This window comes from Passer montanus, unplaced genomic scaffold, assembly GCF_014805655.1.
Source record: "Passer montanus isolate IOZ18808 unplaced genomic scaffold, ASM1480565v1 scaffold53, whole genome shotgun sequence".
Lineage (NCBI taxonomy): Eukaryota > Metazoa > Chordata > Aves > Passeriformes > Passeridae > Passer > Passer montanus.
Genome location: NW_024370263.1, coordinates 3,417,547 through 3,429,881, shown reverse-complemented (window position 1 = coordinate 3,429,881; position 12,335 = coordinate 3,417,547). Strand labels below are relative to the sequence as shown.

General features: G+C 40.8%; 1 protein-coding gene across 4 annotated transcripts in view; it reads left to right on the top strand.

Moving 5' to 3' along the window:
- The window catches only part of ZNRF3 (zinc and ring finger 3), a 66,935-nt gene that overhangs the window by 22,083 nt on the left and 32,517 nt on the right, over positions 1-12,335 (top strand). Inside the window, exon 1 of one of the 4 annotated variants that reach the window (XM_039724401.1) lies at positions 4,327-4,395. The exons of 2 other annotated variants lie outside the window; for them this stretch is intronic. In XM_039724401.1, coding sequence (XP_039580335.1) covers positions 4,384-4,395 — 12 coding nt within the window. In that variant the 5' untranslated portion in view covers positions 4,327-4,383. Of the gene's footprint in view, positions 1-4,326; positions 4,396-5,152; positions 5,473-12,335 lie in introns of those variants that run through there. One more of the 4 variants, XM_039724402.1, reaches the window with a different exon arrangement.

Sequence of the window (12,335 nt, the reverse complement as noted above, 5' to 3'; positions counted from 1 at the left end):
TGAAGTGTATTCTCAAAACCTTATCCTTGCACTAAAAAATTCATGGGATGTTGCAATTAGTAGGAAAGGCAAGAGAGCAGATTATGAGAGAGCAAAGCAGAAGACTTGGTGAGCACCACTGGGCTCCAAGAGCTTGAATGCTGCATATAAAAGTGCAGTGCATCATAAAAGTGGAAGGAGAGAGTAGATAATGGAGCAGATAGATCACAAGCTATGGATCATCTGAGTCCTGTAACAGTGTGACATTCATCGAAAAAGACCTGAATTTTACATTTGGAAAGGAGGCTGTTGACAAGAGACTTTGAGTAGAGTCTGATGCCAAGACAATGATTAAGGAACAGTTATTGGTTGTTCCTTGCAATACGATTATCAGAGCATTCTCGGTGAAATTCACAAAACAGCTTTACACTAAAGCAAAAGAAAGTACACTTTAAAAACAGTAGGTTGTGTTTCTTGCTGGAGGATGGTGTAAAAGCCATAAGTATGTGTGTCATTCCAAAGGAATTAGGTAAAAACATGGAACATAGATGCATTGCTTACTTAAACACAGTATTCTGGGTGAAATCTCAGCTCTGGAGGTCTTAATCACCCATAACCATAATGAAGAGGCTGTATCTAAAGCATAATCATTCCTTATTTTTTCTGCTTTTCATATTCTCTGAATTTCTGCAGTTAGCAGCTGTTGGGGATAGGTTACTGTGCTGGTTGGATTTTTGGTCACACCCTGCATGGCTGCTTTTGACTTGCCCAACACTGCATAGGAATCCTGTGGCAGAGGAAGCAATCCCGTCTGTTGGGAAGCATTCAGCTGCTTTAACCACAACACTGTATTTTCTTTTCTCATAGTGTCTTACCTCATTCCCTGCACTGTCCAAACTTCCTGACATGTGAGGGGAATGTCCTGCAGACAGCACTCATCCACCCCTCACTGCTGTGTTTTTGGAGGGCAGTTTGCAGCATTAATTTCCCAATCAGTGAGGCACAGCTCGGTGTTGAGGTGTGCCAGCAGGAGACACACAGCACTACACCAAATAGGCTTGACTGGATTTATTAGCATGGCTTGTGTGCCAGGGCTGGAGGAGCTGGATGAGGAAAAAGGGGGCTAGCATGGGCTGGGAGTGAATTAGTGAAGGGCTGGTCAGGAAGAGAGGAGAATTGAGGCAATAGATTAGTGACTATATGAAGGAGGAATCATCTGGAAAGAGATGGGAAAAGGGGGAACAACTTCTGATGTATCCTGAAATACAGCACAAGCATCTGAAATTTAAGGCTGAATTGGGGTAATGATTTTAATTATTTTAATTATGGTAAAAATCTAATTTTAAAAACTCCTGGTACCTGGTTTTTCCACCCATACATAGGGTACTATAATATGATAAGTATGTAGATTAATATTTCTCAGTATGTAGATTAATTTCTCAGTATGTAGATTAATATTTCTCCTCAAAACAGGAAACCTGTTTTGGTTTCCTGTTCTGTAAACCAGTTCACTTTCTGTAGTTTTTTATCCGAAGTGTAATTTTGCTCTTAGGTCAGTAATAAACCCCTTGTAATGAAAAGGGAGTCCATCGGGTCTCCAGAATTCCAGAAACTTCCATTATTGTTCATTTGACTTTAAATAATATTAATTGAATCCTCCAGGCACCAAGTGCTAAGTTCCTGCAAGTGCCTTTGATAAATGAAAAAGAGCAAAAAAATGATAATTAGTTGAGTGCAGAATAGTTTCGATTCTAGTTCAAGATGTCAAAGCATGGGCTGTTAGCAGGGAGTGAAACTGGCCATCAAGTCAGCTTTTGATCTGACCAAGTGCTATGAATTGTGCACTGGGCTCAGTTGTGGAGCCTGTGTTACATTTAGGTTGGTTATTTCCTGTGCAGAATAAACCAAATTAGGCCTGAAAGAGGGAGGATGAATTTCACAGTGTGTGTGAAATGTTTGCAGAGACTAGTCCAGCAATGTGCTACGTTAGAATTAAGCATAGCTTTTTATTTTCAAGTCATTCTCTCTAGTTCAGAGCATTCTTCAGTGGTGACTCAGGGTAGAGCTAATCTCACTCAAAATGGTTGCCAGTTGCCACTTGGAACAATAGGAGCGAAGCCACAGGCTGCCATCAGGTGGTAGTTTTTAAGAAAGGCGATTTTTCCCCAGTGGATTTGAGTGCTTTCTGTCTGGTAACATCAAAGATTGCAATTTCACTGAATTCTTGCAATGGAAAGTGTTGAAGCATTGCATTACTCATTGCTTTGCCTGAAATAGAAAACCCAGTGCAGCAGGTATTTTTCTTTTACGGAAAAACCCAAATATTTTCTGGTAACATCAAAGATTGCAATTTCACTGAATTCTTGCAATGGAAAGTGTTGAAGCATTGCATTACTCATTGCTTTGCCTGAAATAGAAAACCCAGTTTCTATTCTAGCAGGTATTTTTCTTTTATGGAAAAACCCAAATATTCTGTTTTCAGGAACAACTCTTGGCACCTGATTTACACACTGGGCTGTACTTCTTTTAAAGTGCTCAGTTCCTCTCTGGGCAGGGGCATCTCACCTTCCAGGAAAGGAGATTGTGTTCTGTTGTTACATCCTGTTCTTGAGCCTCGTCTTGTGTAGCCACAGAAGAGACTTTGGCTTCACCTTATTTCCACAGGATATCGGTCAGAGAGATTGTGCTGACTGGAGCTGACAAAGAAGTGCACATAAAACTAGGTGGGATGTTTGGATTTTGCCCGAAAATGTGCAGAGCACGAAGGATGCTGTGGAAGTAATTTCTTGAGAACTTGATGCTGGAGAAAGGAGAGGCAGTTTGGAAGCAAACAGTCCCTGTTTGGAGACCTCTGCTTTTCCCTTTTGGGTCCTTTCCCTCTAAAAGTTACCTAGCACCTTAAAATGTTTTCACATGGGCAGAAGCCATAAATTGATACAATCCATTGAAGTAATCTAGGTTATCAGATGAAAGGAAGGTCAAATTATGACTTTTGGAGGGGAAAGCTTGGAGCTTTCCAAATTGGGGAAACAGGGATATGAGAATGCATGTGACAGCTGGAGTTGGAAACAGAAGTTCTGTAAAGTTTACTGGTTTGTGTATTGGTCCAGAATGGCTTATAAAAGGTAAAGAATCTGACCGAAAGGAAAACTTTGAGGAACAATTTAAGATGAACACTGGCTTCAGATCGTAAACTGTCACAAAGATTTTCTTGGAACATTTTTTGGTTGTTGCAGTGTAAGCTAAAGTTAAATGTAGAGACCAGGAGAGTGCTTTGTAATTTATGACAGAATTCAACACAAGAATATGATAGCTATCCTCAAATTTAGATATCTTAAAGGTTAAGCTTCACAGAAATATGTTCAAAGGTAAGAAGTAAGGGGAGGTGTCCAAAATAGTCTAACTAATAGCAGCACAACAAAGAAGTAAAGAAGACCCATAATAGCATAGGTGATTCCAATATTTTTCTTCCTCTAATGTCTTGAGAGAGATTTATGAAGGGATTTGTAGTGGACTGGGTGAGAACTGGGTGATTTATGGCAGAGGAATGAGGAAAGACTAAACAGAGCATGCAGCACAGGTACTTCCATATCAAGACAGAGGAATAAATACAATTCCTTAGAAATAATGCAGTGTGGGAGGGAGAGTGTGGAGAAGAGTGGGTGCTGGAAAGTCTGGTCTGGGCAGTGGGAGCAGGCACTGCTGGAATCCCACCTCTGCTGGGCCTGTGCCCCGGGGCGTGCTGGAGCTCTGGGAACTGGGAGATCCTTATTCCACCACTGGGAGATCCTTATTCCACCATCTCTGAGATTGTGGTTTGTGTGTCTCCATCACATCGCTTTGAAAGACAGAAAATCAGTGTTCTGTTTTAGGCTGTTCCATTTTCATCAGATTAAAAATCTTTAAATAGCATCTTGTGCAGCCCAGGCTGAAGGGACTTTCCTATTGGCCAGGGATTGTATGGTTCATAGAATCTTGAAAGAGTGTGTATGTAAATATTCAAAAATCAGTTCCCATACTAAACTGAGGAACAGTTGATCTTTAGGCTGTGAACCATTACATTTCAGCCTTGAGAAAACTTCTTTTTCATGCTGACTAAAGCTGACTGTATCTGTTTTTTCCTTCCCTAATGGCACTTCCAGACTGACTTGCAGTCAAGGGTAGCGATCAAGAATTTTCTAAATATTAAAACCTTTTTTCCTGACAGCTTTTTTGTATTGCAACCAAGGGGATTTGTTCAAACCATGTAGCTTTGGTGCCATTTGAATTAGCACTCAGGCTCCACTGTGCTGACAGCAACTGAAACTTCATGCTCCAAAACACACGCTCAAGAAGTGTGTCTGTTCATCCTTAGCAGATGCCAGCTGCTTCCCTCCTTTGTTTGTTTTGGGGAAGATACTGGCCATGACGTGGGAGGTAAATATAATGAAATTATTTCTATCCTACCATTACTTGATAATTCAACAACTGTATTTTTAAGCTCTGTCAGCTAATTAAGAGAAAATTACAACAAAGTACCGGTTCTATCAGGGAAAAATGAGTTTTATAAAATAGAGTAGTTCTTAGCTTTTGAGAACTACAATGTTAAAATTTTAACTATTTCTTGGATTTTTAATTTTTTTGTTTATAATGGAGCAATTTTGATACTTCTCTGTGTTCAGATTTTAATTCATCTGTTAGATTTCACTGCTTGCATTTGCAGCTGTTTTTCCTGTATTTGAGGGCTAGGGGCTTAATTTTTACACTTGGTCATCATGTGTGTATTTAATAAAAATGCCTCAAAAAGTTATGAGGATTCTGAAAAGTGGAGTCTGGGATTGCTCTTATGTTGCCTTCTAATTTTTATGCAAATATTGCAGGTAGCTAGGAGTCTGTTATTTGTTATTCCACAGTTTCTCCTAGAAAAATAACACATATTTTGTTGAGTAGTGTTTGCAGGCAGTGTTTATTGTGTGACTGCCTCCCAGGCTCCTGCCGTGAAGATGTATTTATGTTTTCTGTGAGCAGTAATGAAACTACAGCTGGCTGTGCATTACCTGCTGTACCTTTTCCATCCCTTTCTAAGCATAGTCACTGAGACAAAATTTTAATTTTGAACTGAGTAGAAAGCTGATCCTTGCTGCTGCCTTCTGCCTACTGCAGCACATTTTACACCATGTATCTCGATGAGTTTAAACAGCAGTTCAAGTATCTCGAGTGCAAAAATGGGTGGAGAGAAGGATTAAAATATCCCAACCCTTCCCTTTTGTGCTTCCCCTGAAGCAAAGTGCAAAGCTGCCCACTTTATATTGCCAGCTCCAGCTTTATCCTCCATCTCTGAATTTCGCTGCAGCCCCGGGGGAAGCTGCACCTCTGTGGCTCTCCCACAGCTGCTGGACTTTGATGAGGACATGCCTTCGCTCTTTCCACTGGCCTCCCTTGGCAACCAGCCCTTTGAAGATGACCTCTTGCTGTTTGCCTGTTGTCTCTCTTGTGTTGGATTATAGATGAGAGGTTGGCGTGAGGGGAAGGGGGATGGAATGGAGTGTTGTGCATTTTAAGCCTCATTTCTTTCTGCATTCTCACCTTTTTTTTTTTTTTTTTTTTCCCTCTGTGGCTTTTACCTCTCTATATAGATAAAATGTTGTCATGCATATGGAAAATGGTTTCTGGCACAAATAGAGAGTTCCTGCTTGGCATGTGTATATAGGACAAAGGAAGTTTGATTGGTATTGTGGTAAGGACTCTGCGTTCTTCTGTAACAATCTGCTCACATTAGTTCCCTTCCCCCACCCCTCTTTTTAAGTACAATATTGCTCTTAGTTATAGCGCAGCCTTTCTCTGTGTGCATGTTCTCTGTTCCTCTTCCCTCCCTCTTGCCCCAGTGGATGCTTCCTCTTGGAGGCAGGACAGTATAATCACCTTGTTAATGAAGGCTCTGGTGGGAGATGGAAAGGGATGCACTAGAGCTCTGGGTCACATTTTGCATGGACACTGACTACTTTTGGAAATCCAAACAGTGAGACTTTGCTAAAAACTGAGAATATCCTTCATGAGAGTCTTATAGGGACAGTAGCTGTAGAGTAAGAGGTATGGTGTTGTAGGGGATCAAACACATCCAATTTTCACTATGGTGAAAGGTGAACAGGTGAGGTTATTTAGGACAGAGCATTGTAAGTAACAGTGTTTACACACTTTTACAAATTTCACCATCTTCTTTTTCAAATTTTATCAGTGGTGAAATTATATTCATCAAAGTGTGGCAAGGAGAGCAGAATGGTAGTTGACACTGATGTGGAATATAGATGAATAAAGGCAGGAGTAATATATGTTTGAGGGTATTTTACAGCAAACATGAAGAAAATAATCTGGATGTACCTGTGTATGCAGCTGGAATGCCTCAGTGCAGCATTCCACCCAAAATTAGAAGAATAGGGTGTGGGGGGTATCTGTGATCTCCACATGTAATTAGTATATCCTTATACTGCTGTTTAATTGGATCTTCACTTTCTAACCCAAATGCCACAGAAATAATTTGTGTTATTTTTAACTCCTCTTTCTCTCCTTCCCTACCCTTCTGTCTAGCAAAGTTCCCCACAAACCTGAATGCAAGAAAACCAGCTCTGCTTGTTAGTAGCTTATTGCAAAATACACAAAATAATATCTTCTCTTGCCACAGGTCACCTCTTACTACATCAAGGACTGCCTGGAAAGCCAGGATCTAGACCAGTTCAGGTGTCAGAAAAATGAACTGTAGTGAGTTTGGACATCTCAAATCCGTGTGCACATACAAAGAGCAGTCACTGCTGGTCTGGAGTCTCACAGTACTGTGAATTTTGGGGTTAGCATCAGATCTGTCAATCTGTTAAACTTCCTTGCTAGAATTCAATTGGCAAATAAATAGTTCTGAGACTTTTCAGAGCTGTGTGCGTGTTGTCTTCTGATTCCCTCCTAAAAGTTTTGGAATTTTCATCACAGCCAAATTTTCTAAATGTGCAGCTTGTGTGCTTTTGGTGAGAGAATTCAAAGGGAAAATTTCTTTTAGAGTTCCTCATATGAACAGCTTCCGTCAGCTGGGGTAGCTTGTTTGTTTGGGGCTTAATGTTTTGTTTGGTTTGTTGTTGTTTGGGTTTTGTTGTTGAATAGTTGTGTTCATTCTCTCTGGACCCCAAACACCCCCTAAGGTTGAACAAATCCCATTATGTTGTACAGTCTTTGTCAGGGTGTCTTCATACTTCCTACTCCATTTTCTGCTAGAAAACTTAGTTACAAAGTATTGATAACTCCATATCAAGCCTTCAGCTTAAGCCAAGGAGATTATATAGCAGTGGCCTAATATTTTCAGTTATACGTCCCTGCTTGAGTGCTATGGGACAAATGCAGTTTTTCATGAGATGTAACATAATCCTGCTTTTCCCAGCCAGTTATAATTATGTTTAAAGTTTTGGTAATTAGTGTGTTTTGGGGGTCTGGCTTGTTTGTTATAGAGCCAGAAATTCTTTTGATTTATCATGTAGCTACTGGCCTTCTTCTGCTGGAAATAATTTATGAAGGTATCATTGTATTCCAGATTTTCTCTCTAGTTTCTACTGTGCTTAGTGACATTATGCCTTCACTTTCCACCAGTTTAAAGAGGAGGGGGAAAAGCACAATTGTAAACATGACTTTGTTCTCCTTTGGAGTCTGTCAGTACTGTGGTAGGTAGAAGAACTCGGTGTAATCAAAGCACTTAAATTCCTGAGAGAAGAAATCTTCCTTCAAATTGTCTACAGTATGTACATCTTTTCATCGGAGTTTTGCTCTTTGAGATGCTTTAAGGAAGGAGACACCAGTTTTCTGTTTGAATGGACCAGGAGCTTTCTTTGCAAAGTGTTTGGAATAATTATTAGTGTCCAGCTGCCTTGTTGCAATAGATTGCTCAGCTGCATGGCTTGCACAGTACAATCCCTGCTTGTGCAGCAAATCTGGTACAAATGTGCTGAGTTTAGGTTTGTAAACATGTTACTGTGCACATGCTGTGGTAACTGTAGTGTCTCTGAGCTGGGACAATCCCAGCAGGAGGATGCCTGGGAATGTCTTTCAGGCAGTTCTCCTCTCCTGAGGGATTTGAAGCTGGACCATTGCACAGGTGAATTGAGTTTGCTGATGAACTAGATCAGTGCTAAGATCTGGTTCCCTAGTTAACAAAACCTCCTTTGGCTGCTCTTCAAAACTTACTGCTCCTTTTCACAGGATCTGGTGGACTTTGTGTAGCACTGGCCAGTCTGCATTGTAGAATTTGCCTGGCCTCTCCTGCATGGTGGATGTGTTCAACTGAGTGTCTCTGGTTTTACATTCAATTACAGCATAGGCTGGATTTCTCATCATCCCTTTTGGCACACTTCCTGGAGTAAGTGGACTGTGAGAGGATTTCAGGAATGCCTGATGCTCTTGCTGTAGAGAAAGTTGAGTGGAAGCCACTTGTGGGTTCAGTGCTGACCACTGGGTTGGACAGCATGGTCACAACTGATAGCCAAGAAAAGCGCCCTGCTGAAATGCTCAGGTCCTATCATGTTACATTTTGTGGCAGTTTGGTTTTTTGCAGGATGTTCTTCTTTAAAACACAAAAAAATATGCCTGAAAGGGAAAAGAAACCTATTCTAATGGAGTTTTCTACTTATGCTGGGGAATAAACATTCTCTCTGCATGGCAAAGCTGCAGAGTGATGGGGAAATGCTTCTGGCTTTCACCTTTTGTAAATAGGCTGCTGTGTTCCAGCTGCAGCCAGCATAAAAAACCTCATGTTTTATCATGAGGCTGCAGAAACAACAGCAATGCCTAACTTTCCTTAAAAAAACCCTACTCTTTAGTTCTTAAAAAATTCCTCCCCCTGTTTGTACAGTTTTGGATTGCTTATGTGTAATGGCACATTCTACTGAAGCCTTTTTCAAACAGCATGACACAGTGGAGTTAAGGCCTGAGCCTTTTCTTTCTGGTGAAGTCTTAGTAATGCTGGGTTGGAATGTTGCAGTCAAGAACCTTTAATCAGCTTTTGGTAACAGCTTGCTGTGCCAGTACAGAAGAGTAAGTGGAGATAGGTTTCCCAGATCTGTCTTCTTGGATTTTGCAGAGGAGTGTGGCATTCTTCTCCTGGCATCAGTGGTCATCCCCCAATCTCTAGGACCCGTGAAAAATAATAGAAATTGATGTTGCAATTACAGCAGCCAGCTCTAATTAGATATCTGGAGACATCCTCTGATTCCTTGGACACCTTATGCCAGGTTTGCATTGATGGTTCCTAGCTCCATCCTCCTCACAGCTGTTGGTTGCTTGCTTTGTTACTGCTTTGTGCCAACCCCATTCAACAGCAGGCATTTCTTGTTTGCAATTCTTCTTGTTGTTAATATACATGTCAGTCTTGACGTCTCTTCCCAGTTTGAGCTCCTAATGGTTTCCTAATTCTCTGCATCTCCAAGGAACATTTCTGTATTTGTGAGTGTGCCTCTTTCCCCCTATGTCTATTCCATCCAACTTCTAGCACCAAAATACTGGATTGTCTCTGAATCAGACACTGCATCCTTAAGTACTTTATGGTGAATGAAGTTATTTGTTCAAAATCTGTTTGGTGACTTGCTGTATTTTGGATAAAGCATGTACACTATTAAACTCCATCCTCCTCACAGCTGTTGGTTGCTTGCTTTGTTACTGCTTTGTGCCAACCCCATTCAACAGCAGGCATTTCTTGTTTGCAATTCTTCTTGTTGTTAATATACATGTCAGTCTTGACGTCTCTTCCCAGTTTGAGCTCCTAATGGTTTCCTAATTCTCTGCATCTCCAAGGAACATTTCTGTATTTGTGAGTGTGCCTCTTTCCCCCTATGTCTATTACATCCAACTTATAGCACAAACATACTGGATTGTCTCTGAATCAGACACTGCATCCTTAAGTACTTTATGGTGAATGAAGTTATTTGTTCAAAATCTGTTTGGTGACTTGCTGCATTTTGGATAAAGCATGTACACTCAGTTCACTTTTTGTGTTTAATTAGGCTGGTTTGACAAGGGAGATGCTTACTACAGAACTCCCAGCAGAGGTGTACTAATGGTTTTTCTGCTCCCTGTAAAACACGTTGTTTGGTTGGTTTATTTCACTTGAGCCTTGATACACTTCAGACTTTGGATCCTTCCTTTAGAAGGAGCTTCCCTGGGAAAAGGGATTGGAGGAAGGAAACAAGACCTGGAGCTTGGAAGTGGTGTCAGGACACTGAGGGGCTGGGTAACCAAAGTGTCTGAAGTCTGAACTGAGTTCTCAGGATATGCTTCCATGCACCTGGGGTAAGCCAGGAAAGGAACTCTTCCTTTCACTTACCAGAGGCTACACCTGGTTTGGGAGAAAGCTTTCCCTGATGATAGAGTTCCTATTCAGGTTGACTCGTTTTTTATGTTTTCTTTTGAGCACTGCAAAACCTCATAAATTTTATTTCAAAAGCCTGTCTAGTGAAGGAATGTGAATTCATGTGGACAGAGATGAATCCATGCCAAGTGCATTCCAGGTGGGAAAGCTATATGGAGTGTCTGTTGTTTCAGGCTGTACAGCAATAGAGTTCCAGTCTTCACAAAAAGAATAAATAGTTCTTCTACTTTTTAGAGGCTTGTGCACTGTAGTGGTTTGAATTTCCTTTTTACTGTGACAGTTTGAAACTACTGATAATTTTCCACCTCACAGCAAATAATTAGTTTTATTGTTGCCATTGTAGGTTGTCCATCATCTCTTTTGTTTAGTGTGTTTAAAGTAAAATATGTCTGGTGTTGAGAAACACCCTGGATCCTCCCTGGGCCTGATTAATATTTTCATTTAGGCTTACTTTATTGTGTTCTGTGATTCAGTGATTAATTCACTTGCGTTGTGACGGGAAACCATGAGAACATGGCATACACTTGCACTGGATGAGTCGTGTCATAAGCACCATCAGCCCCAGTGAATGGTGTTTCATTCCATGCGGGCACCTAATCAGAAGTAACACCAGTGTTTCAGGCTTGAATTCTTAAATTCACATGGTCTTGTTGCACTTTTAGTTGATATCTCTGGTTTGGAAAATTACAGTATATTTTATCTGTCATGATCTACAGAGATCACTACAATGTAAGCTTGTGGTATCCAAGCAGAATCTACCAACTGCTTGTGGCTTGGAGTGGTGGAGTGCTTTTCTGGACAGAAAGGTTTCTGTCATTGAAGCCCATGTCTTATTGGCCTTGGTGCTGATTCTGGGCTTTTTCTGTGTCTTTAATACGTGTTTGTAAAAGGAAGAGAAGAAGCTCTTTCAGCTTCAGGGTTATACTGATTTCCAGGGACAGAACTGCAGGGTGTGCTTGGTGAGTCTGATCCGGAGGGTCATTCACACTTGGAAGCTGGTACAGAATAACAGGAATCCTGAGGAAAGTGGCAGTGGAAAGAATTTTCTGTTCTTTTGGCCTTCTACCTTCTTTAGTCCTTTTTCCCTGGACTAAAGTGGGTAGAGCTGTTATTTACTCTGTGGTTGGGAAAAAAAGAGCAAAGCTTTTCTATACACGGGCAGTGTGTAGAAAGATCCTGAACTGTTCATACAGCATTTTGTAATACTATAATGCCTTATCCTGGCAGACATAAAAAAAGGGCAAAAGGGTGAAAGTTCTCTTTTAATCATCAGGACTTTTTAGGTGATAGAGTTACAGAGCAAAGTATTCTTCATCTCTTGGTTTAATGTTTGTCTGCCCTGTAACACTAACCCACATAAAATTGCTGCGGCTCTTTATAAAAAGTTATTTTAGACCCTCAGCAATGTATACAGATTTTGTAACCTTGGATAAAAGCACCTGAGTCGTGGTTTCAGTTTTACCCTTTCAGGCATGTGCAGAGTGCCCCAGCATATTTCAAGGATTTTGAACTAGAAACTTCTTAGATATGGGTTATGGTTTCAAAGCTCGATTGATACACCCTATGTCAAGGGAATTACATCAAGGAAATGGTTCTCTGTTTCTTTAGATGCTTAATATTGATTAAAGCTTTGTGTTTGTTTAAAGGATCCCATGGACTATTTGTGGGGTTGATTATGTTGGTATATCTGCCCTGGCAGTTTAGGAGAGAGCACTCTGCCTGACTCCATCCTTGTTTTTATGTCTGTGCTGAAGAGTTTATCCATCAGATACTGAGATTATGGAGTGGTTCATCTTCCAGTGATAGTACTTCCCCCAAGCTTTTAGTACTAAGTTAAATTGCTCATCCATGTGAGATGGTAGACAGCTCAGCAGTGTGTGATAGTAACTCATTTAGGGGGAAAAAATAAAGGAGAAAGGCTAAATTAAGAGCCTACCTAGTACAGTGTGGTTTGTTTTTTTTCTTGGAGTGGATTGGTGATGAA